This window comes from Siphateles boraxobius, unplaced genomic scaffold (assembly GCF_051911475.1).
Source record: "Siphateles boraxobius isolate OS27281-9 unplaced genomic scaffold, OSU_SipBor_1 7, whole genome shotgun sequence".
In the NCBI taxonomy this organism is placed as follows: Eukaryota; Metazoa; Chordata; class Actinopteri; order Cypriniformes; family Leuciscidae; genus Siphateles; species Siphateles boraxobius.
In genome coordinates, this window is record NW_027509197.1 from 25,761,934 (window position 1) to 25,789,708 (window position 27,775).

The 27,775-nt window shown below is 37.8% G+C and overlaps 1 protein-coding gene across 1 annotated transcript; it reads right to left on the reverse strand.

Annotated features, from left to right (window-relative positions):
- Positions 1–19,895: 19,895 nt before the first annotated feature.
- On the reverse strand, positions 19,896–26,998 carry gatd3 (glutamine amidotransferase class 1 domain containing 3). Its single transcript, XM_077215243.1, has 7 exons — positions 26,827–26,998; positions 23,643–23,695; positions 23,147–23,260; positions 22,873–22,992; positions 22,291–22,383; positions 20,749–20,905; positions 19,896–20,442 (listed from the first exon to the last, which is right to left on the reverse strand). Exons 1-7 carry the CDS (start codon positions 26,926–26,928, stop codon positions 20,314–20,316), a joined length of 768 nt encoding a protein of 255 aa, XP_077071358.1. The 5' UTR covers positions 26,929–26,998; the 3' UTR covers positions 19,896–20,313.
- Positions 26,999–27,775: the final 777 nt, after the last annotated feature.

A 27,775-nucleotide genomic window follows, 5' to 3' on the forward strand; every position in this document is an offset into this window, starting at 1 on the left:
ACGGCACTTTTTACTTCAACATTTTCTGCTGTTCTGTTAAACAGAGGTTCTTTTTAATCTTCTCTTTGATCCTGTGTTTTGAGATCCTTGTTTTGAAAAAAAAAAAAAACATCTATGATTGTGTTTCAATGAGTTTTCAAAAGAGAAAAAACAACAAGAAAAAAGATTGTTTACAGTTAGGGGTGTAATGATACCCTCATGTCACGATTCGATACATATCACGATACTGTTACAGTATATTCACTATATTATTGCGATACTACAAGACATGATAAAAGGTTCACAAAAAAAATGTACTGTTGATTAAAATGCTAAATTTGGTATTACATTGGGGGTGTAACTGCTTGGACTTGGTGCTGGTAACCAAATGCACAGGACAATAGTGGCACCAAAATAAAAATATTCATTATTCTGAAGCTGAAAATACAGAATTATTTTAGACAAATATGCTTGGACTCTGTCACTGACTACATTTAAAATAATGTAGGGCATTTTGTACTGGTAACATAAGACATTTGGCATTATCAGGACCCACAAATATGCCCCCATAGAATTATTATACATTATATTCAACATTATATATAGTAGTTTAATGTAGTACTAACACTAAAACTCTGAAAACTTAAATTTTTTCTCACACAGTAATTTTTAATTTGGGTGAACTATCCACGATACATCTTGTCACTATCCAAGATACATATTGTTGCATTTTTGTATTGCAATATATTGTGACACGATATATTGTTACAGTTTTACAGAAGAGTCAAATTTGCTGTCACTCTTTCTGCCGTTGTATTGGAAACATCCACACAGCAGTGTTACCTATAGTTTTCTGAAATGTATTGCCAAGGTAATATAATACAAAGTATTGTGTTATAAATGTACATTACATTTATTTATTTTTTAAATTTAAATATAAAGATAATTGATACAATTGCAATATAACTGTATAAAAACGCATTGTGAAAAGGGTCCATTAAAAAAAATCATTAAATTATGCTATAAGCAGAGAAAGTGAATTGAATTGAAATTGAATAGAAAAACTAACATAAATTTCATAATTTCATAGTATTTTTGTCCACCTTTTGCAGTCGAACTGCATGAACTCCACAACTTAAAGCTGGTCATGGTAAAGAAGTCCAAATGATCATTGTCACAGATTTGCATAATATTGATAGGTGAAATAGTGCTCAATATAAAACAAAAATTCCCATCATAACTTAACATAACTTTTTAAAACATTTGTCATAAAACTGTTCATTTGCAGTTAACTTCTGCACCCTTATCCATCCTGATTCCCTCCCCTCACCATCCAACAGTTTCTTTTCTCACTAAACAGCATTTTTTCTTCCACAACTATTCCAAACAGTTTTGATTCAGTATAGCATTGCTTTAATATCAGAAGAAAACTTTCACTCTCACCCTCTACATCTCTCTTTCTCTCTCCGTCTGGGTGGCAGTTGGGCTTATGTTGTGTTGAATGCCAATAGTGAAGAGCAGCATATGTGAGCTAGTCTTAATCCTGCTAATCTTCCCTCCAACTGAAAAAGAAAGAAAACCTTTTCTCTCAAGTTTCTGAGTCCAAATGGCTTTCTAAAGAAAATCAAAACATGCATTTTCTTTCCTTTCTTTCTTCTCATCCAGAGACCTCATATACATAGTGAATATAAGTGTTGATGGCAATTTTAACACATGGACATCACAAATTTCTGGCCATAACATCTCAATAAACAGTTCCCCCCCACCTCTTCCTCTCCCTGCTTTTCTCCTCTATTACAGGAGTGTAAGTTGTTGGGGTCTACACAAGTCTTTTGTCCCTACAACAGCCATTAGTAGGTAATTAAGTCTTAACATAGCCTCTGCTCCCCTGGCTACTATTACACCCTGCTCAAATGGAACGGCTTACAAGCTCCTTTACACGGCTGGACAAATTGAATGGTGCTCATCAGGCTCTGCCTATTATTCCTGCAACCCCATCTGGCTGCCAGCGGATAAAGGGGGATTTGCTAGCGGTGGTGAGGGGCATGCAGACCGCTGTGCTCAGGCTGAGAGCAGGAGAAAGACCAGGGGCTTCACTGGAGAAGAGCCCCCCCCCCACCCCTTTTTTTTAAGGTTGCTGCTTCTTTTCAGGAAAAAGCTGTGGGATTTGCCGCAGCCAAATGCTACAAATGTTACCACAACCTGCTCCCCTGATCCTGCAAGAGGGAAAGAAAAAAAAAGGAGGAGTGTGTTCTTGTGTGAGGCAGGGGGGATGCTGAGATGGACCCTGAAAATGAGATAATGTCAGTATGGATATTAATCAAGAAAAACATTGTTGTATCTTATGAAATCTGTACCTAAAGGAACACACCACAAAAATTTATAAAAATGTTCCCATCATTTACTCACTATCATAATGAAAAATAAATAAATCATTATACATTTTTTAATGTCCATAAAATTCAATTAGAAGCTGTCCAGCGTGTTTTGTATGAAGAAAAACGGTCTAAACATTTTTTCAAATATATTGTGTTCCACAGAAGAAAGCCATACCGGTTTGGTAAGACATAAAAGTGAGTGATGAAGTCAGTATTTCAAAAATTTAATTGCGCTTTTGGAGTTGTACAGGGCCAATGATACTGAAACCTTTTTCATTCAATTATTTTTTTTTGTGTAAAAATGCTACAGTAAGAGCTTGTTAATTAGTTAACTGGGGGTTACCTTACCATTTATTGGTTAAACATTGTAAATGCTTTAACATCACATACACAAAATAATGTAAAATTTACAGTAAAAAAAACAGTAAAAGGACATTCCCAGAAGTCCCTGCATGATGTGTTTTTTTATTTATATTTTCTATTTAGTTTATTACATTATTTTAGTGCCATGTGTGTTACCCTGATGGTGTTTTGTCTTTTTTGGTCTGTTTATAAGCAAGTATTTTCCATGTTTTTTGGACAACTTACGGTGATCTCTGATTCAGCATGTGACTTTCTATTTCACCACCTGTATTATTATGATGGTCATCACGGTAATTTCTGGCAACAACAGCTGACGTTTTTTATTCAACAAGATATTTTTAGTGTAACTACTCGCCTGAACTCAGTCAGTCTTAGAAGTAACTAAGAGATAAAAGTAGGAAGGGACCAAAATGACTGCATATGAAAAACTGAGACACAAAGCTCTCGCTCCCAAAAGTCACTTGAAAGAGAGCATTCCTGTACTATTGGTTCCTAGTCCTTCACTCAAACACATGCACTTACCCTCCTGATGTCTAACGAGGGGGATGGCAGCTTTATTACGAGCATCCCCTCCCACAGGCAGGCTGAAGCAGTAACAGGTTGGGGTTTTGTTTTCAAAGGAGGAGAGTTGTTGTGGTGAGAGCTGCCCTCTGTGTCACCCTTCTGTTTCCCAAGTGCCTGTGCGCTGTTGTATTGTCTCTGCCCAGATTCTTTAGTAGGTATGCATCTCTCCATCCCTCCTCTGCATCCCGAACTTTCACAGCAGCCAGGGGTCGAGATCATGTATGTCAGCCTTACACTGAATGTAACTCCAAAAACCTGAGCATCTTCAAAGAATAGGTGGCACTTCCTGTGAAAGAAAGAAAGAAAGAAAGAAAGAAAGAAAGAAAGAAAGAAAGAAAGAAAGAAAGAAAGAAAGAAAGAAAGAAAACACTGCATGAAAATCTCCATTACTTTTTAAAGACTTTATTAATATCTAAGACTTTTCGTTTAAAATGACCTGATATTTAATATAAATTTGTTCCTGCAAAAGCACATTCATTGGTTCAGTTCCCAGGAAACACATCCTGAAAATAAATCTACCTAAAAAAAACAAGGTAACATTTCTTGAGGTAACATCTATATTCAAGTCTAACAATATTTTACAGCACTGAAACAATATAAATGCCCTAACCAACCCCAACATAAAATATTTTAAATTAATAATATATTTCAATCTTTTTAAGTGTTTTTCAAATGTTTTATTTTCACTGTTTTTATTTTTATATTTTTTATTCAAATTTTAAATTTTCATGATTTAATTGAAGCTTTCCAACTACTCACAAGCACTGCAGTTCCCTCACGAACCCTCAGGGGTTAGCAAACCCATTTGGAAACCTTTTCAATACACGTAGGTTATGCCAACAAAATTAAATTTGGCTCTATATTGATAAAGTACATATGTTGAATGCATCGTGAAATTAAAATGAAGTAATAAAAAAAGATAAAATACATATAAAAATGCAATAGAATCTATCCGATTATGGAAAACTCACTCTAGTACACTCATTCAAATAACATATTCTATATAACGTTCGCCACAAATCCACAAGTTCATAAATATCCCCAAATTCCGCCAAAACATAATTCTTTCTGTATTTTGGCAGAGCTCAGTGATCATAATGGTGTTTTGATGTGTCTGTGTTTGACTGTGTTTCGCTGCAGATATGAAGGAATGCCGTTGGATTTTCTCACCCCTCTGGCAGCGTTGCTCATTCAATTCTTTTGCCATTACGTTGTCATCAAGCCATTTGGCTGCTCTGGCCTCATAAGTGCGGCAGAAGAAAAGAGCTAGTTGATTCAATTAAAGCCATACCAATTCAACTCCACTGAGAGCCAGCCAAGAAGGTTCTTTCAGAGAGAAAGGAGAGGGAGAAAGCGAGGAAGGTAGAGGAAAGCCTTTTATTCCCTCTTGTCTCAGATTTGAGTGCAGATGTGTATATCGTCTAGGTAGTCTAAATGTGTCTTCCATTGTGCATTTAGTAGTAGTGTTTTTTTCCTAAAATGGTTTAGCAAATGCACACATGAAGCAAAAATCATGTTTATGCTTGTGATGCTCATGGTCTGTGCATGTGTTTGCCGCAGGGGCCAGCAGTGGCCGTTTGTCACCGTGAATAGGCTCAGGGTGGTTCACATCATTGGGGCATTGAAGGTGTCTCCTCCCCTGTTGTAAAACAAGGGTGTGTGTCACACGGGGACACAGGAGGCATTGTGCTCGTCGCAGGGGCTACCGTACCACCCAGAGTGTTCCCTAAATCTAATCCCCCCTTACACCTCCCCACGACCCTGTCCGGCCCATGGCCACAACCCCATCCTGACCACTACCCGCACAGGAGAGCGGGATGGACTGTGAAGGTATAAGTCAGGGATGGACATTAGGGCTCCGATGCGTACATTAATAGAAAGAAAGAAAGCGTGGGATGAGATTGAGGCCTAGAAGAGGCGAGGGGGCGTGTCTGTGAGTTTCCCCTAACAAGATAGGTCAATGGGATGATTGATGGCTGCAGAAGTGGGAACAAAACAAGGGGAGGTGATGAAAATCAGAAAAGACGGGGAAAGAATGGAGAGGGAACGAGGTTCTTGTATCCGAGTTAGGGACGTCTGTGCGAGTGTGAGAGTGTGTGGGAATATTTACTGCCCCGCAGAAGTGGGCGGCTCTGACTTGTTGCTAATTAGCGGGGAGGCATCTGAGCTCTCTGTACTGTGGGTGTATGGAAATGGCAAGTATGCAGGGGTAGAAGGAATACGACAGGATATTTGGGCGAAAGAATGGCTATGCTGACCACCTAAGATGACCCCCCTCACACACTCGCATATACATACCTAAAGTTACTCACCCCTCACTACTTTCCGCCGCCTTCTACAAATTGATGTAAATGAGTAGTGCTTTTAAAATAAAGGCAAGTAATTTATGTACAACTGTCAGTTTCCTGAGTCAGAAACACACACACACACACATACACACACACACACACACACACAACCAGCAGGGCTCTTAAACTGAAGAGTTCAGGCTTGTGTTTTTAAGAGGGGTCCCTTGTCATCTGAAGTACTCTGAAGAGGATCTGCAAGCTACCGCAAGCAGGGACACGGGCAAACAACACATTAGGACATACATTCATAGGTACAGTATGCCCAACACACAAGCTGTTGCTTATTTACTAGCTTTTACTACCTTATTCACTAGAAATTACTAGCTTTTGTTTCTTGGTGCAGTCAACTTAACTTTCAGAGTCAGAACTCTGTCAAAATTTCTATGTCAAAATAAAGGCCTTCTCTTTTTTGTATTTTTGAGTAAAAAATAATAAATACAAAAATAAAAATATTTTATATAAAGAGAAAATGACATCACTTTAATTAGGATAGACATCACCAATCCCCTTGGACTGATCTTACCTTTTTCCACTCCTAATTTTGAAGTTTCCATGATTTGTTCTGATGCTCTGAACCTCCTTCAAATTTTAAATTGCCCCTTTTTTCTTTCAATTTCCTTTAAAGAAATGTTGATTTTAATGTCATTTTGATCATGTTGGGCATCAATTATCTCCAAAAACTTGACACCATTAATGTCTGGAACAGGAAAGTTGCTGGTCTTTCAAGGGAATGTATATATCATGACAAACTTTTTCATACCCTTTACACAAAGATCGATCTGACACATACCCTGGTACACCAAAAATTATACTACTCTCAGGGCTCTTTTGCAGCAACTTTTCCTTTATTCTCTTCTCTCACCAACCCATCTGCTCTTCTTGGCACATTCAATTACATTTCACCTTGAGAAAGAGAGTGAGAAAAGCATCAGGCTCTAGTGAATTGCAACAATTACGATAAACAAAACCCCCCATTGCTAATGGCTGAACATTACTCCACTGCGGAGAATGGCAGGTAAGGGATGGCGGTTATTAATAATATATATATAATATTAATTATATCACACATACATGCCCAATGGATTTGGACCTGTTGCTCTAAAACATGCAAACACACTACAGTCTCTGAAGTGTCAATCTGTATATGTGTATAGATACAAGCTCTAATTGGATTCCTGCAGGGGAGTAAATTTTCTTCATAGGGTGTTCAAGTCAACCCTTATCCAGCAAGTAAAGCACACCAACCCAAAAAAATGCCTCTCGTTAGACTTCCCACAACACACACACCTCTCGTTAGACTTCCCACAACACACACACAGACACAAGGTCAGCATGCATAACAGTTTTCCACCATGTTTTGGATTGGGTTTCAGAGCCAACACCTCACACACTGTCATCAGCGAGTTAACACCCAACTCTCAGTGGTCGCTTGCCAGGTTGAGTGTTTAACTGACAGGTGGGAATGAGGGAATTGTATGTGTGTGTGTGTGTTTAGCAAGCAATCTGTAATGAGGGGGCAGTGTGTGTTTAGGCCTGTAATGAGGTGTGAGAGAGAAGCGAAGACCTTAATAGGCAGCAATTACTGAGTGTGTTGTCATTGAGCGAGTCTATTTGTGTTTCGGTATATGTGTGTGTGTGTGTGTGTGTGTGTGTGTGTGTGTGTGTGTGTGTGTGTGTGTGTGTGTGTGTGTGTGTGTGTGTGTGTGTGTGTGTGAGTGTGTGTGTGTGTTTGCATGCCCATGTTGCAAAGGTTACTTTGACACCTACTCTAGCAATTCCAGCAGAGAACATTTGACTGACAGCATTTCAAAGACACAGATCCTATTTCAAAACTAACTGTTGCGTGCATGGTTGTGTGGGCATTAAAGAGAAAAATTGTAATTTAATATAATTAATTTTGTCCGTCTTTAAAATGACTATATATTTTTTATCAATTTCCTAATAATTAGATTTTATATAAAAATACTATATTTAAATATTATAATAAAAAAATATATTTAGATAGATAGATAGATAGATCTATCTATCAGGAATATATCAGGAATATTCAACAAAATAATGAAGATTAAAAAAATGAAAGCAAGACCTTGATTCAACATTAAGAAATTGCTTACAGTAAGGTGATAGATAGATAGATAGATAGATAGATAGATAGATAGATAGATAGATAGATAGATAGATAGATAGATAGATAGATAGATAGATAGATAGATAGATAGATAGATAGATAGATAGATAGATAGATAGATAGATGCTGTTTTGTGCCATTTTGTACCATTTTGGGCAGCAGTGGCTCAATGGTTCATGTAGGTCAGAGGTCTTCAATCCTGCTCCTGGACGGCCACTGTCCTGCAGAGTTTAGTTCCAAGCCTAATCAAATACACCTGAATCAGCTCATCAAGCTCTTCAGGATTGCTTGAATATACAAAGGAAGTTGTGCTGAAGCAGGTTGGAACTAAACTCTGCAGGACAGTGGCCCTCCAGGAGCAGGATTGAAGACCTCTGATGTAGGTTGTCTACAAACTGAAAGGTTGGTGGTTCGATCCCCGGTTCCACCTGACCAAGTGTCGAGGTGTCCATGAGCAAGACACCAAACCCCAGCTGCTCCCGACGAGCTGGATGGCGCCTTGCATGGCTGACACCGCCGTCGGTGTATGAATGAGTGAGTGAATGTGAGGCAATATGTAAATGGGTCTGTTAGAGCGCTATATAAATTTAGTCCATTTACACTTTGTCACAGTTGATCATGCACGAGTTGGGATATATAAATGTAAGTTGTGCTTATTGGGACACAGGTTCCAATCCAGCTTGCATCTTTTCCTGATCCCCCTTCCTATCTCTCTCTCCACTTTAATGTCTGTCTTTTTAATAAAAGACAAAAAGGCCATAGACAAAAAAAAAACAACAACATGAAGTTAAGTTACACACTACGTCATCTCTCTCCGATGCTCTTTGACTTTTGGGTGACCTGGTGACGACCTCCCAGGGACACGCTGGTTTTGGGATAGTCCCCAGGCTGACCTCATCAATTAAGATGACGATGAGTTCAACAGCAGCAAGCCACCCCATCGCCATCTTTCTCCCACTCTTGCTCACTCTGTACATCCTTTGTCTCCATTAGTTTCCATCTCTCTGTGTGCATTCCTTCATTAGACACATCTCTCGTGATCTCTGTCCCTGTTGTCCCTTCTTTGACATTGTCTCACCCCTTCACCTCAGTTGAACTTCATTTGCCCTCCATTACAGTAGTTCCTCCGTTACATTCCTTCTGTAATTTTTTTCAAAAACAAAATTATAACTACTTCTCTCCATGTCCGAGTGATACATTTATTTGTGGAGACACAGTCAGGTTCAAAAGTCCACATTGAAAATATGATTAAAAATCTAATTTTAACCAGGAGATAAACAAAATCAGGTAATAAAAAATAAAGAAATGTTATTAAAATTTGAAATATTTAAGACTCTGCACTATTTCTAGGTCACTAATCAAATAAATACATTTCTGATCTGACCATGTTAACTTTTTGCAAAAGGTCATAATGTTCTTGCTTCCATTTAAGCAGAATGATCCAAAGAGGATCTTGTCAAATCATGCTGGAGAACATGATCATAATATTTTGAAATTACTTTCTTTTAGGTAAACTTTTCACTTAAATTATTACACTTTAACGAAACATAACATGTGGAAAAAATAGAAGCATTTTCAGAAGTGGACTTTGAACCTCTTTGCATTTGGGGGTGCTGAATATGCAATGAAACAGGGCCCGTCTAATTCAGAGACAGAGTAAAGTAAAAAATGTTTGTGCATGTGTATGCAGGACACAGAGAAAAAGAAGAGAGAAAAGCGAGAGAAAGAGAACATAGCTCTGATCTCTGATGAATATGTAAATCCTGATAGCGGCTTGCTCTCCAGGGGACCCCCTTCACCCCTGCTTTCCCACCCCACACAAGAGATGAGGGACTGGGCCGCACTGAAGATGATAATCCTACTGTCCAAAGGCACGGATAACGAGAAGAGGACCATAATCCTATTGTCCCTCTGTGTCACATATGTCGCTTAACACACTGTCTCTCCATCACAAGACTTGATCCAGAGCTGCAACAGATTGGCCCCCTCCAAAAAGTGCTTGTCTTTCTTACTGTCCCTCCCTCTTCTTCTAAACATTTTTCATACATAAAAGTGTAACCCGCACACACCGAGACCTTTAAGAAAAAACACAGCATCATCTTCACAAAGATGTTTGTATCAATATCGCATCTCCATATTGCTGTGTGGGTGGCATGCGGTAGGGTGTGTGTGAGAATATATGCATGTGTGTGTGTGTGTGTGTTTGTGTGTGTATGTCCCAAGTTAAGATGCACCCCTCGTCTCGCCCGCCTACCTCAGCCCTACGGCGCTTTGTGTCAGAGAGGACCTGTTGGTATCCGCCTTTGTCATTGAGTGTGTATGTCCATGGGCATATGGTTGATCCACCTCCAATAGGTTCATGTAGGCAGAAAACAGCCATTCATACGCCTATTCAGTCAAGCTGCTAGAGACACAGATTACTATGTCATAACACAGAGGGAGGGAGAGAGGGAGGGAGGGGTTTGGAGTGATAGCGAGAGAGAAGAGCGAGAGAAAGAGAGATTACTTCATAAACTTACTCTGATCTCTATGTGTGTGGCGCAGCTCTAGCGATTGAAAAGATAGAGCCATTGTCGTTCTTTCAGGCCTCGACTTCAAACACCTAAATTTGTTGAACCAACTATGCCCAACTTGAGAGATGCCTTGTTTGAATGCAATTCTGTTTTTTTTCTGTTGAATCAAACACCTTAAAGGGATGGTTCCCCCAAAAATAAAAATTCTGTCATCATTTACTCACCCTCAAGTTGTTCCAAACATGTATGAATTTCATTGTTATGTGGAACTTAAAATAATGTTTGTAACCAAACAGTTGTGGGCACCATTGACTTCCATAGTATTTATTTCCATACTGTATGTAAGTCAGTGGGGGCCGTGAACAGTTTGGTTCCTGACATTCTTCAAAATATCTTTGCTGAACTTTGTGTTCAACAAGAAATAAATTCATACAGGTTTGGAACAACTTGAGGGTGAGTAAATGACGACAGAATTGAAAAAATTTGTGTGTACTATTCTTTTAAGGCCTGATGGATTTGCACAAAAACCCTGAAGTGCAGCTAGTGAACGCCATTAGCATCTTGTTTAATATCTATATTCTAAACTCTAATATGTCAGATTTGTTTTCCAAATTTGAGGAGCAAAGATGGCAAAGATGTGTGAGATTGAGATATCGCACACATTATAATGCAGCCTTCATGTGATATCGGAATCTTTTTAGGAGTTTATCGAGATTTGTTGTCGGAAACAGAAATGTGTAGGATGACAGGTTCATTCTTGATTATTTCTTGGGGAGATCTTATTAAAGCAAAAATGTATGGCTGATATTTAGTCAGTATATCCAATTAATTATTCAATAAAATGTTCCATTCATTGGTAACCATATAAACATTACTTGAGATATTGTACATTCACTGCATCTAGATACGATTCTGCCGATTTAGGGATTTTAGTCAAATAAATGCTATTTTTGGTGTATACAATCAAGTGTTTATTTCTAAAGATAAATACACATGACTGCATAACCGCACAATAGACGTTGTGGGAAAAATTCCCACGTACTGTTAGAGGTAAAGACATCACACAGTGACAGAAAAGAACGTGACATGAAAAGTTTCTGATAGCACGAATATCCTTCAAGTGTCCAGTTTCTCTAATTCAGTGTTTAAGTAAAGTTCACTTTCCTGACCTCTGCACTTTCTACTTGTCTCACCGGCTTGTTTGTCTCTCTCTCTCACGGCTCAGTACTGTCAGCGTTATTCTCTGCATGTCCATACTCGATCACCTTTTCTGCCCTCCTAAGACAGAAAGCCTCTCCTTCTGACAGTAATGGCCATCACTGTCTCACTTCCTCTCATTCTGATGACCTCTCGTTCTCAGGCCCCAGTCACTTGTTCGCCAACAGTGTCAACACTGTCATTAAAGGCACATTGTCCTTATTAATTAATGAGTGCTGTTGTTTTTTTCCCACTCTCCCTCTCTACATACTTATTTGGATTAACATATTCATGAGTCGGCCAGCTTTGCAGCAGCTTGCTCGCGAATGGGGCGGCTCTGTTTAGCCCCTGTGTTTTTGTCTTTCTCCATACCTAACCTCGTTTGCTGGGCAGATCCCTGAACCATTAAAGCTCATGATCCCTTTATGCCAGCGAGACTCAGACAGGAGGGTCGGGTTATGAACCCAAACGCTGCTGTTTCACGCACCAGTGAACACACCCTGGATAATAAGGCTCAATTGCTAAGTGTTACAAACTGATTAAAATGTCTGTGTTACAACTTTATCTGGCCACAATAAACAATGCTCCAACACGAGAATCTGCGGCAGCCCTGGTTATTTTGCTGGGTGATCACACAAAGAAATGTTTATTTGTTTATCGTATGCAGGAACATAAAGCGTCATTAACAAGCATTTAATCCCAGACATTATTAAAAAGGATTGTTCAAAATGATTACTACAAATATGAACTAATTCTTCACTGCAAACTTAACCTAAAAAATCCCTGATGCTTAATTTGCAGTTTAATCTTAGTATGCAAGGGTATTGCAGAACCATATCAGTTATCAATCAATATCAAAGTTTTTATATTTATTTGTCAGTATTGGCTATATGCTTATTTGCTCTCTAAATCACATTTGTCATCATCCAATGTTCATGTTAAAAACTCATGTTTATAACACTGTTAAATGTAATCATTAACAAATCTCAAAATTAATATCCATTTTCCATACTGTACATTATGTAGCTGTGATGCCTCATTCACTTGTAGATTTTCAAATGTTTGATTTTTTAGTGTTTTATTTTGAATGAACAGTATTAAGACAAACAGGGCCATAGCTGGACCTTAAAAATGTGTTCCAGTTGAAATTGTGTGACCCCTTTTGGCCCGCTAGCGACGGCCCGGAAGACAAATTAGTATAGAATAAGCCATGCAATAATTAGTGACCATTTATTAGCCAATAAAATTAACGTTGGTGAATCCCTAATTTGATTTATATACAACAGTCAATAATCTCAAACAAAAGTTTACAGTTGTAATATGATAGATAAGAAAGTATTAGCAATTAACATGTACAATAATATTGTGGATACACAAGATATTAGTGACCACATCTGTATCGTCCAATAATGTTTTCTTTCGGTTATTTAGACCAATCTTGGGATATGATAAGATCAGTGCTTATTTATTTATTTATTTTCTTCCAATTCAAACATAATCCACCAAATCGTTTTTGTCTACTATACATTTAACAGTTTATTTTTCATTTAAATTCCATATCAAAGCTTTCATTTTAAATTAGTTTAATTTAATTTCAAATTAAATTAGCCATAATGTCAGAATGTATTAAATAAATAAAATAATGAATTCAATAAATTAATAAAAATCTATCTCAGTCTATATAGGTAGAAAACATGTGAGAATGTAGTAAAATTATTGGAAAAATGGAAAGGTTTGTGTGCAAGTGATTTCCATTTTTTCCACTTCCTTTTAATTTCCTGAGGAGTGAAAGCAAGAACCCCTCTTATTAGCCATTATTGGTTGTGTCCACCACAAAGCCCTGCTAACTGCTAAACATTTACCTTACACACACAGAGAGACACAGACTGAATCTGTCTCTCCCTTCAACTCACTGCCCCTGCTTACACATTCACTCACATGCACATGCACATACACACACACACACACACACACACACACACACTAAAACCGTCTCTATCTCCAACTCTTCGCCACACTCACACACACACACACACCAATTTGTAGCCTGCACAGTCACATTGTTTGTTGAGGCTTGCAGTGCAGGCCGCTTCGTTAGCTTGGCCTTTAACGAGCTGCTTAATTGAGCTGTCTAGCGGGCCACCTGTCGCCCTGCACCTCATTAGCATACTAATGCTCCTACATTGTGCTGCAGTGACAGCCAGTGAGAGAGAGAAAATTGAGGGATAAAGTGGGCGGAATGGAGACAGAGATGTTATGATTAACCAATTTTTTACAGTTACTAAAAAAGGATATATTTAGGTTTGTTATTCTGACAAAATTATGCATATTATCAAACTAGAGTCAAAATCATAATGGCTTTCCTAGATAAGATTTTATTATATTTACCTCTTCCATGTCTTGCTAAATATTACAACTTGAATGTAAAGAATGACAATGAAATGACATTTCAAAGCCTTAAGGTGTTACCAAAAAAAAAAAAAAAAAAAGATTTATAAGTTAGACGTACTGTTTGCAACTAAATGTGCTGTGTTGAGCAAATGATACGGCTTTTAAGAGCCAAAATTAATTTGATCACTGATTCATTTTATTACTGAGCTGGATGCAATTGGGCAATGCTAGTGCAATGATCGTGGAAAGGATTAATGGGCTTTTTCACCTTTGTACTGGCTGCACACAGTTGCTCAAGTGCCTGCTTTTATTCAATTCATGACATGCAGCTGCAGCACCAAAGATCTACCTGAGAGAGAGAGAGAGAGAGAGAGAGAGAGAGAGAGAGAGAGAGAGAGAGAGAGAGAGAGAGAGAGAGAGAGAGAGAGAGAGAGAGAGAGAGAGAGAGAGAGAGAGAGAGAGAGAGAGAGAGAGAGAGAGAGAGAGAGAGAGAGAGAGAGAGAGAGAGAAAAGAGAGAGTTTTTGTCAGTGGTTAAATGGCTTGACAGGTATTGTTGTGTGTGATTGGAGCATTCACTACAGCCTTGGGCTAAATTTGTCTCTAAACACACTGTAAACTGGAGAGGCCTTTAGACCTCACACAGGACACACATGGACATGTGATTCACACACTTTTTCTACCAAACACAAACCAAACTTTTGAAGACAAGCTCCACACTTGCAGACACTTTTTAGCCCTGACCCTCGGAGGCCGAGTCCTCACCAGATGGAGAGCCGTCCACCTCAACCATTGATGACCATGAACTTTAACCTGGACAGGCTGACCACTTGCACTGACCATCTGAGAGATACCCACACAAAATACACAATCGCACACAGTTCGTTCTAATGTATATCCTGGCTATTACTCTGGCAAGAGGGACAATTTCAGTGGTGAGGGTCTGCCAACGGTTCATAAGAAGAAGGATTCTCGCTCCCACTTAACATCCCAGAGCGACACTTTAGAAAGGCAAGACAAACATGACGACACTTACCAAATCTGTTTGAAAGAACAAAAATACTTCCTGTTTGCAGAGGAAGCAAACTAAAAAGCTATAAAAGTCCAAAAGTATATTTGCATGTGAGCTTGTGCATTTGATGTGCACTAATGTGACAGCAGAAAGCTGGCACGGGGAAACCAGCACACAAAAGATGAGAGGCACCACACTGGGCGACCTGCTCTGCTCTTTTTCAGTCCCAAAGAAAAGTGCAAGATACTTTACCTTACTGCGAGAGGACAGAGGCACAGATGCCTGATCAAAATACCATTTCATTAATAATAATAATAATAAAATAATAACAACAAATAATTTAGTAATAAGTAAATATATATATATATATATATATATATATATATATATATATGTATATATATATATATAATTCAAATTTAATATTCAAATTATAATTGATCATTAATTATATTTATAATTAATACTTTATTAAACTGTAACCGAAAATCTAAATTTATTTTGTGACTTTATAAAAATTAATTAAATTATTCAAATTAAACATTTCTAATTCAGTTTTCATAATTTAAGTTAATAGGTTGTTTAGTGAACCCGTTAACTTTTTCTTTAAATCGGGTTACAGTAACAATACTTTTGTCTAGATTAAAAATAAGTGTCAGCTGATCACATCATTCATTGCTGAGCAATACCGATCTTTAAAAATAAATAAAAAATTTCGGCCTTGCCATTGTTAACAACCTTTTTGTAATACATGTACATCATTGAGAAAGAGGGCAGAAAAAGGCAATGGCCATAGAAAAGAGGTCAGAAAAGAAATTGAAAGTTGAGGTGGGGGGTGGGGGGGGATTGGGGTTATCTGTAAAGGTGGGTGTGGAAATTGGGGGGGGGGGGGGGGGGGGGGGGGGGTCACATCCATGCCGCACACGCATTCAATTCTGCCGGTAAATACTGGGTCTGGACAAACCATCATAATCACCAAAGCATTTTCATGTCAAAATCAGCATCCCTGTCCCTCTTGCTCCCAAACTCATTCCTCCTGCTCTTTCTTTCTCCCCGTCCTCCTCCTAATAACCGTATGTCTTTCGCTTTGATAGAGAGTCTCTTGCACAAATTAGTACAATATTGCAGTCCCCTTTAAAGACCCCCACCCCCCATCTTGCTGGATTGGGCAACCTTGTGCACGTATTGGTACCGGGTTTTTCAGTAGAACACTTGTCAGTGGCATGCATATGGAAATGTGAGTCTCCATTTTAGCTGCTAACTCTGCATCCCCTCTAAGACCCCTTGCTGTGTGCCCCCCACTATCACAACTAGGGGATGCTGGGACCTCATGCTGGGGGCAACAAGGCGTTGCACTATTGAGGGATGGACAGGGGTCAGTGCGGGGGTACACTAACAGACAGGACACGCTTCTCTGGTCAAACACCAGCCCACCCTTATATTCTGGAGCTGGAAAGGTTCGGCCTGACATTGACCAGCTGTCATATTTATAAAGCAGTTGTGGTTAAAGTATGGAGTAGAATTGTGGGTTCATATCTGAAATAAGAACAATAATATTTATTTCTTGAGAACAGACATATAAAATATGTAATGACTTATCATCAAAGGATCATTTTAATAATTATAAACTGGCTACATGTTTACAAATAACTCTTTCATGGATCAAACACAATTATTTCATACAAATGTGTGTGGTGTTGATCATGTTGTGATCTTTTATGCAAGTGCCATAAAACCAAACAATGATCCTTCTTGCGTCTTAAAGTGAAAAAAATAAATAACTTAAAAATCTTTTCAATGGAGTAGGAATATGATGTCATGAGAGAAAAAAATTCCCTTTCATTGTATGAACCAGTACGACCTCACTGTAGTAAAAAAGCCTCTCAAGGACATAAGCCAATCAGAATAAGAATAAAAGAGAACACAGAACATAATCCGCAGCCTGCTATCAAACAGGCCTCTTCTGCACAAGTGCGAGCGGTTGAGAAATGCTCTCTCCTGGCGTATGTGTGTGAAAGCGAAAGGTGTTTGCGGGAGAAAGCGAAATAAGTGTGGGTGTGTGTGTTAAAGAGAGTGTGTGAGACTGGCATGCTCTTGACCTGTGGCTGTATGCAGCTAATCCTCTGATCAGGATGCCAGGAGGACTGTGGGGCCTCAGACCTCAGTCCGGCCCCTGATAGACTGTCTCACTCACAATAACACACTGAGACCTCAGCCCATTTACATCCCACAGGCTGTCAGAACCGCTCACACGGTCCACACATTTGATCTCAGTACAGATGGAGCCCAAACAACTACGGAAGGAAAGTAACTTGTTTATGTATTATTCCACATAATTGTGTAGTGTAAGTAGTGTGTTTACACTAAACAATGCAACTACGCGTAGCATACTATGAGTGCTCAGATGATGTCCAACTGAAATAGCAAAAAATAAAAAAATAAAAGTCAAGATACAGACGTGACCACAACCCAAATTTTACAAATGTGAGCTGAATGCTTTAGATCACGCCACGTGTGATTTATTCTTAAATATTCAAACTAGTGTTAAAACAAACAGCAACACAAACACAAGAATGTGAAAAACACAATTTCCTCAACTAAAATCAAGTAGATTAGTTCCATGTACAAAAACATTATTTGAGATGATTACTACCCTACTACAGCTTAAGAATGGGAGGAAAGGTAGAATTAGTTATGATTTGGGGGGGAATTCAGGGAATAAAAGCAAGACAAAGTAAAGGTAAATAAAATGTATGCCTTAGACCAGTTTGAACCCTCTAAAATTCAAGGATGATCTGCTTGAATGCAGATACTGGCAAAAATGGGTAAAACTGGTTGGCCTTACTGAACAACACAGCCATGATGAGTAACCGAAAAAACCAACATGAAAGTGCTAAAAACATCATCATTTATACACAGGTCAAGAAACCTTCTGAGCAAGTCAAGGCCATTTTTTGACAGTCAAAATACAAAAAAGGTGTGCAACTAAAGCAAAAAACACTTGTAATGTCTGCACACTGATATGACTGCTCCAGAAAAGTATTTATTTTAACGTTTCGACCATCTTTTGACAGTCAGCATAAAGAAACCCGTCGTCCAAGAGTGTAGAGAAAGCACCAAGCGAGTGTGTGTTTATGAGTAGAAGGGGGTGGGGGTGAGGAATCACAGACTGCCAGGCAAATACTTACCATTTGTCTGTGTAAGAGCGTCTGCAGGCCCCCAAATCCCCACGTTTTGTACGAACAAATTGGCAGACCGCGGGGTCTTGTTTGCCCAAGCTCTTTGGGCGGCTGTGGGAAGTGGGTAGGGCTGATGAGAAGTGGGTGGGAGAAATCCCCATCAAAGAGTGCCGTGCCTGGGAACAGAAAAACTAGATGCCCTGGTCTGAGAACTGGCCTTCATCAGAGTCAAGTCTAAAGTAACCAGTGGGGAGACTCATCTGCCTGACCTGACCCAAATACAACTGAAAAGAGCAAAACCCGTCCAGAATTTGACACCATCAGATCACACAACAGCAGAGGCGGCAGTGGGAAAGGAAAATTATACTATGATTAAAACATTTCTATGAAAAATAAAAATTTTCATTAACGCATTAATTTCATCAAAAGTGACTGTGAAACCCTTTATAAATGTTACAAAAGATTTCTATGTCAAATAAATGCTGTTCTTTTTAACTTTCTATTCATCAAATAATCCTGAAAAAAAAGTATGTTTCCACAAAAATATTAAGCAGCACAACGGTTTTCAACACAGATCATGAGAACTGATTCTTGAGTTCTAAATCAGCATATTAGAATGATTTCTGAAGGATCATTTGACACTGAAGACTGGATTAATGACGCTGAAAATTCAGCTTTACCATTACAGGTAAAGAAAAAGTAAAAAGATATGATATATAACAATTTTTAATACATTAATTATGCCTTGTAATGCACCTTATAATGCATGGTACGGTCTCATGAATAATTGTAACCAGTTACAATACATTATAATACTTATGTTACACCTTTACAAAGCATAATTAAAACACGACAAACAACCAATTTCATATGTAACAAGGAATCTGCAAACATTGCATGCAATATAAAATATGACATTATGAATACCTTTATAATGCATCATACATAAAGGCTTTAAGTAAAATATCTTTTTAACAGAGTCTGGTGTTAAAAGTGTTACAGCTTAACCCAATGTCTACAAACAGATTTTTAAGTCAAGGCATATTTTATTAACAAATATAAGCAGTTATAATTGGATTGTGTTAGTGTTCACAGCCTATAAACTCATACCTCAATATGATGTGGGTGGATGCTCAGGAAATGAGTGTGTGGACAGAGAGGTGCGTGTAGCCTTGCGTGATTCCATACGATGATCAGCGCCTCTAGCTAGACGTGTGACTAATCCTGTTAGTCTAAACACACCTGTTTCCTTTTATCTCACTGTCTTTCTGCCTCTCTTCAGTTTCCAGGACACACTTCTCCCTTGACCACCTGATTTCCTAACCATAGACAATCACTTTAAAAATGAACATTTGAACATCTGTATGTCAGACAGAACAAATGTATTAAATGTTATTATAATATTTGATTTCTTCTCTTTAGAGTTGGAGAGAATGGGTTAAGCTATGACACTTTTTACATCAGACTCTAGGCAAAGAAAAAAAAAAGATTATTACAGATTATCTGCTATGAAATTACATTAAGCACCAAAAATCAATGAACATTCAAAAACCTTACCGATCCCAAACTTGTGAATGGTAGTGTACATTCACATTCAAACGACAATTCTGCATCCTGTTTGTTAACTCAATTCAAATTCAGAATTGAAGTGTAATTTAAAAGGCATTCTCAATTTAATTCTGAATTGCACACAACCCTGTCATTGGTATTAAATAATTATAATAAACAATAATAAATAATTGGTATTATCATATTAAAGAAAATATTTTGAGTTTGAAATAACTTGATTTTCAGTTAGCACATTACTGCATTACATTAAGTTCTGACTAAATGACTAGACACTCATTTTATTGAAAATTATTTACTTTATTTTCAGTTTCAAAAATTTCAAACTTCATATTTGAACACTCGTTTCTAATATATTTAAAGAACACAGACATGTTAAGCTTTTATTGGTGCACTGTTTTTTATAAACTGATGAGCTTTCCTTTACATGGCAAGTTACAAGTTTTCAAAATTAAGAAACATTTAGTTCACATTTACTTTTTTCAAAAACGGAGAGTGCCCTCTGCTGGCTATTCACCAAAATACAATTTAACACGGTCAGACAGATACATGTTTGATTAGTAATGTCTGTCAAGTCTTTCACAGTCTTGTTTTGCAAATCACAGCAATAAATAGACTATTCTTTTTCCTTTTTGCAGTCTGCTACAGATCCTATATGAGTGATAATGATGAAGATACTGATATACTGGTTGGACGTTTACTTCCCGCTGAGCTTTAGGACGTCTCTCACCATAGCACCAATCCCATCAAAAATCAAGTGCAACTTTGTTTCACACATGAATGCAGGTGTGGTCACCACCTTATTCTTCTGGTCCACATGAGCTTCGTAAGGATGGAAGGTTAAGGTTAATTCAAAAAAACAAAGCTCTCATAAGATTAATGAGAAGTAAATTAAATAAGACAAGTTGAAATCATGACAATAAAATGTTCTACTTTTTATCTCATAATTATGACTTGGTATGTAATGATTTGGACTTTTTATCTTACAGTATGTAATAATTTTGACTTCCATGGAGAAGAGAAGAGAAGAGAAGAGAAGAGAAGAGAAGAGAAGAGAAGAGAAGAGAAGAGAAGAGAAGAGAAGAGAAGAGAAGAGAAGAGAAGAGAAGAGTACTCTGTACAGGTAGGATATGGTGACTTCTTTAACAGTATGTTTGGCTCCCAGTGCAGTGATGGCTTGTGTAGTACTAGCATATGGCCACTTCCCACCTTCCTCCTCTTCATGACCCACCGTCACATCCACACCAGGAAGAACTCTCGCTGCCAGCACTGGAGATATACAGCACAACCTTGGGACCATAAGACAAGGAGTCAGTGCTTTATATAAAAATTAAAAAAAAAAAATTTTTTTTTAAAAAAGCATGCATATAAAGTCTGATTTGTCAAATATAATCTTTTTATTTCAAAGCACATCATAACCCTGGCCCTGTCCCAACAGGGGCCCTAAGATCTTGCGGTCTTCCTCCGAGTCCACACTTAATGCGATATAATGCCACTTTGATTGTCAGGTAGAAGTCTGCTGCGGAGCTAGGGTCAGTGCGGGCTCAGTAAAAGTGCCCAACGGGGGAGCATATCGGCTGCGAAGGGGCTGCTCGGCAAGCACCCTTCTGAAACCTAAAATGAAAAATGGGACACCCTACAGTCTTGTATAGACATAATCGCAGTGGCCACTGTAAGTCCACATAAATGTGCCATTTGGTTACCTATTAAGTTCCGTATCGATTACAAAGTTTTGCTACGGACCTATAAGGCCCTAAATGGTTCAGCTCCAGTGTATTTAACTGATCTTCTATCGCCCTACAATCTATCATGCTCTTTAAGGTCACAAAACTCTCGACTTTTGGTTGTACCAAGAATATCCAAGTCCACTAAAGGAGGGAGAGTGTTTTAACATTTTGCTCCTAAATTCTGGAATAGCCTTCCTGATAATGTTTGGGGCTCAGACTCACTCTCAAAATTTAAATCTAAATTAAAGAGACTTCTTTTTAGCCAAGCATTCACATAATACCATGTACAGTCATAACACTTAATGTAATGAACAGCAGCTATGCTAATTATTTTCTATTTGCTGCTCTGTTTTATCTTAGGAGTGTGTCAGCTCCAGTTTGGATCAAGCCTCTTACGAAGACTTCAGATGCCCTAACACCTGTGAAGAGATGACGTCAACTCCTGCGAGGACTTCAGATGACGCAAGCTCTTAATCAACATGCACCAATGCTAAATTTATATATTGTATCATAATGTTTACAACTTGTAATAATGACTTAAACAAGCTAATTGTTTCTGCCTTAAATGAATACATTGTTAGCTGACTGTGTGATTTGTATATTTACTTGGACACAGTCATTTCTGATAACAGATCACTCTAAATTGTATGGTAGATGCATGCATTTTTCTGAAAGACTGCTTTGAAATGATATGTATTGTGAAAAGCGCTATACAAATAACTGTGAACAAATTTGGGACAGGACCTTCCTTATCATAGCACTTGAATTTTTCGTAATTATAAACACACTGGTTTGTAGCGCAAATAGTTTAACCGTTTAAAGCACTTTGTTATTCTTGTAGTTATTTATCTAGAGAGGCTAAAGAATCAGAAGTCTCAAATCACATATTCTCTGACTTCTGCGTTGTAAAATAAGGTGAACATAGATAGTAATTTATAACAACTTACCCAATTGGCTTTCCTGCTTTATGGAAGTCCTTTAAAACCCGCTCCACTTCCTTATTCACTTTACAGTCCTTCCCATCAATAGAAAATGTTGACCTGATGATGGTACAGATGCAGAAGACAACATACAGAGAGATGAGGACAGGAATGTCAGAGGCAAATTAAAATATATCTAAATGCAAACAATGTTTATCAAAAAGTTTTTGGCATTGGTTTTATCTTTAAAAAGCAAGTCCAGTTTATCACATTTAGTCAAGTCACCTTTATTTATATTATGCTTTTTACAATACAGATTGTTTCAAAGCAGCTTTACAGAGATAACAGGAAAATAATGTTGTAATAATATTGTTAAATATAAAATGAAATGTCCCCAACTAAGCAAGCCAAACACCAATGGCGACAAAGGCGAAGAAAGGCGAAAAAGGTTCAAAAAAGGTTCCAAAACTCCACCAGTTGACACAATGGAGAAGAAAACCTTGGGAGAACCCAGGCACAGTCGGGGGGCCAGTTGTCCTTTGGCCAACGAACAAACAGTGCATGATTATGATTTTGGCAGCATTATAGGTCAGAAGTCACAGCACTCACAGGTTTTTAGCTGCACCGAAACCACCAGGGAAGATGACCGCATCATGAGTACTGGCACTCAGTTTTGCCAGGTCAGTGATGTTGCCCCTTGCGATACGCGCTGATTCTGATAAGACGTTCCTATATAAAAAGAAAAGTTGAGCGAGTTAATAATATGTTAATAATTGAACTCCTACAGTAATAAAAACACAAAAGTGTACAGATATCCTAAGGTACACAATGAATTGTTTTAAAGGTGTAATCTTAAAAACGAATAACTGAGAGGACACTTCACCTTGACTCTGTCTCCACTGGCTGACCTTTGCCGTGGTCTATCACATGCATCTGAGACACATCGGGAGCAAACATCTGAACTTCTGCACCTCCCCGACTTAGATGCACAAGGATTCTACATACACAAACAGTTCAAGCGCGAACTCCTAATGCAGGGGTGTCCAATCCTGCTCCTGGAAGACCACTGTCCTGCAGAGTTAAACTCCGACCCCAATTAAACACAACAGAACCAGCTAAATAAGGTCTTACTAGGCATATTAGAAACTTCCAGGCAGGTTTGTTGAGGTAAATTGATGCTAAACTCTGCATGACAGACAGTGGCCCTCCACGACCCATTTTGGACACCCCTGTCCTAGGCCCTAAAGTCAAACTTGGCATGAAATCCATGCAACAAAGAGACCTTCTGTCTCTTATAGAACTAGATTTTTGTGAATCTGCTAAATAACTAAAGAAAGAAAAATAGTATAGAGACATAAAAAAACTAGTAAGTTACTCACGCTGATGCCTCATGGATTTCAGTGCCATCATAAACACCACATCCAGACAACACCTAATGAAAAAATAAATAAAAGATTAAAAGTTAGAACTCAGAACTCTTGTCGGCGTGTGTTTTGTGACGAGCTGGAGATCAGTAAATAAAAAAATATTAAAAGCCTTCCGGATTACTTAAAACCAATAGATCAATGTTCATCTGTCTTAAAGGGTAGTTCACCCAAAAATGAAAACTTACTCATTACTTACCCTTCCAAACCTGTATGGGGTTCTTTCTTCTGTTGAGCACAAAATAATATATTTTGATGAATATTGGTAACCAGACCGTTGACGGCACCCATTGACTTCCATAGGAAAAAAAAAAAACTAAATGGAAGTCAATGGGTGCCGTTGTTACGGATCAACTGGGGATCAAGTTAACTGGGGGAACGCGCGTGCACGCAGATAGTTTTACCTGGATTTCCAGCAGATGTTAGCGGCGACAGATTCGTTACAGCAAATTTTTCACTAAGCAGATTTAAAAGCTGTTCACGTTATTTATAAATGTTTGTATCATATTAGGGCTCTGTTGTTTACTCTGTCGCAACTCCACTGTGTGTTTCAGATGACTTTAAGGGAAGTTTTAATTTCAAGACGCACAGTCCACGCCCACATTATTTTGTTACATTCGTTTCAATGAAATTAGTATCTAATGAAAACTGTAAGTAGATTAAATAATTTATGCTATTGCATGTCTTTGCAGTGCGTGTATATTCACAGATTATTGTTATGATGCCAATTTGTGGCTTAATTTAAATTGAGCAGCAATACTGCGGTTAAAGGGACATGTCAAACATTTATTTATTTATTTTAATGTTGCTGAGTAATGAGTTAAAGCATCAAGCATAAAGTACACTCCATAAATGTTCCTAAATAGAGGTGAAAATTGATAAGCCGTAGCTTATGGATCCAGTGAATTACCCACAGCATTTATTTAGGGGAATGTTCAACAAACATATTCATTAGCTAACAGGTATGAAAGCAACAACAACAAAAGAAAAAGAAATAGGCAAATGTACATGCATGCAGGAGAGCTGTATTTGCCAACTCTGGAAGGTCTGACCACACAGTCTCACCTTCCACATTCTGAAAATTCAATCTAAGGAAGGAAGAAAAAACTTTAGATTAAGTTACATGTTAATGAAGAACAGTTACTTGTTTTCCAATGTATAAATGTTTCTTTCCCATTGGCCAGTTACCAATGCTGCTCTCCATCTAATGTAATCATGTTATATTAGTAAATAAATGTCACAGTTGTAATACATTTTTATAGTCAGACCAGTTTAACACACCATTACCATTCATTGTGAAATTTTCACATCTTCTCTTTATAGTGTTCCTTTCTTGAGCAATATTATCAGGATATTGGTTATCCTGCAAAGTTTTTGATTTGTCTAACTTTAATTGCATCAATTTGCTGTAGTAGTATATGTCCTAACAACATTGACACCAGTTACAATAATGACAATAATTTATAGACCTTTTTATCGGTTAGCAGACGACAACAATGAAAGCACATGATGTGATGAATAACAAGTTAAGAGAATATGTTAATGAGAATCATGGTACCAGTCAAATGAAAAGAAATGGCATAATTCAAATTTATATTACATAAAAATAGGCCCACACCCATTACATTTTATTTATAAGACTGACAGACCATTGTCTCACATTTCTTTTGTTAAAGAGGTCAGCAAAAAAGTAAACAATAAAGCATTTCCTATTGTTTTAGAGAGGGTCATGGTATCCATGTGAGGTGACAAATGATTAAGAAAGATGTTAGTGATGTAGGCCTATGTGAATATTAGCCGTAGAGAATATCAGTATATATTTGTAGTAATTCATCATCATCACTATATCATATATTCTGCTAATTTTAGTAATAAAATCTGTTTTCACAGGACTTTAATCACTGAAGACAAAGTGTTCTCATGTCCAATAAAGACATTAGATACACAACATTCAATGTCATGCTCCATACTGAGCATAATGTACAATACAATATTACCATATAAGAGCCAATAAGTGTTTTATATAAAAAAAGAATAGATCCATTATAAAATATATATAGGCTATATATGCAGATCAATAAATGCAACTTGTTGAAAATTTATGTTTCTTTTAGGTCGCCTATAGCTACTTTAACTTAATCTAAATCTGTTGTTATTTGTAATTAGAACTCATGACATCACATGCACTCAAGAAAATATGATGCTGAGATGAAAATGCTTACACGTCTTCTGAAGTGCGCTGGCAAGTCTGTTTTGTCCGATTGACCCGTGTTAACATAGGCGTGCTTTCTGTTAAACTATTTTGAAATTGGGTCAAATTGCAAATTGAAAAAACAAAGTGCTTTATTCGCATACCAGTGTTTACAACTGGTGAAATATTCGTTTTTAATAGGTGATCCGTGAAATAGGGCATGCATCTGTCGCCGTTTAACATCTGCTGGAAATCCAGGTAAAACTATCTGCGTGCACGCGCGTTCCCCAGTTTATCCGTAACACCGTCAACTGTCTGGTTAAAAACAACATTCTTAACAATATTATTTTATGTTCAACAGAAGAAAAAAATACAGGTTTGGAACAACAAGAGGGTGACAAAATTTAAATTTTTGGGTGAACAAAGTCCCTTTGATGATACTAGCGGATACTTTCATGTCACCATGGGACTCAACTCTCTTTTCTTGCATATTAGAATAAAACGCAACTGGCGCCATCTTCGTCTTATTTATCGATTAGTGAAGGTTAAACAAGAACTTCAGTATGAATATTACTGCAATATTGTTGCTGCGCTGCCCGTCGGGGTTTATTCTGAGATAATTACTACCTGACAGTGACTATTTTTTCGTACCGTTAACATTACATGTAGGCCTATTATAAAAGTGTCACTGATCTCTTCTGTTTTATGCAAATTACCAATTTACACAGGGTGACATGAAACGCCTCTACAAGAACTGAGAAAGACCTACTTTGAGAACACAGTAAAACCCCCCACTGAAATGTAGATATTCATGAAATCTATTCATTTCACACAATATACAGCACTAAAATGGGACACTAAAACGTGTAACGTTAGGTATTTTGACATCGAGCGCCAACAACAGTCACGTACAACGACAGTTTGGGTCGGCTCGGCATAACTACTTACAACAGCGACTTTTGCGCTACTGCAGTTTAAAGATGCATGAAACTGAGCGGCAGCCGCATATCTGTAGTGCGCAGTACGAAACAGAGAGTGCAGAACAAACATGGTGCCGAGCGAGGAGGACAGATGGAGCAGAGGACATGGAAGACCAATGTTGCCTTCTTCGGCGTTACTGACGGATGGAAAACATAGAAACATATCGCCACCTACAGTTTACTCTGTCAACCCACAATCTAAGCTTTAATGGCTCTCAGAATGGAGTTATTAATCTGCTGACAAATCCTAGTAAAAGTGTTGTGCGATACCAGTCACCTTTGTGGAAGCACTGGTATAACTGTCTTTTATAATTAATTGTGGGTTTTAGGGTGTTGGGTGTCTGTAATGTTGTATGGTTTTCTAATGGACCCTGAGTCTGACAATAAAGTTGAACTGAACTGAACTGAACTGGAAAGAGACTGAGGATTTGGGAAGGGGAAAAAAAAGAGATTCTTCGTGCATTCCAGTGAATTATTAATGGTATACATTGTAAATTAAATCGGGAGAACAGACCACAAATCATACAAATCATCATGTTGACCTTTATCATACTATTACAGCGGAATTCAAAAGGAAAAAAAGAAAATAATCATGAGGAAAAGAATGCAGAGCTCTTGCTTTATTCTTGTTATAACATGTCACATTAAAATATCAAGTGTTACGTTATTCTCATGTTATTCTTAGATAAAACATGAAAGAAAACTGATAGCTCATTAAGTCAAACTGACGGATCAGCTTTATTTGTAGGGCAAACTTATGATTTGAAATGATTCGTTCTTTTTGAATGGAAGTTCCCCAAACCGGAAGTGCCACCTATAATTCAAAACGCAGTAAACTCGTCAGGAATAAGGTGGATTCATTAATATAAATAGTCTCTGGTATAACACACCGTTGCCATGAAAAACAGAGTGTTGCC

Excerpts from the sequence above, each read along its gene's own strand:
- gatd3 (XM_077215243.1), bottom strand. The coding sequence starts at position 26,928 with ATGTTTGTTCTGCACTCTCTGTTTCGTACTGCGCACTACAGATATGCG. Across the intron at positions 22,384-22,872 it reads TTCGGTGCAGCTAAAAACCT|GTCAACATTTTCTATTGATG; the intron begins GTGAGTGCTGTG and ends TACCATCATCAG. Across the intron at positions 20,443-20,748 it reads ATACTGTTAAAGAAGTCACC|GAAGCTCATGTGGACCAGAA; the intron begins ATATCCTACCTG and ends TTCCATCCTTAC.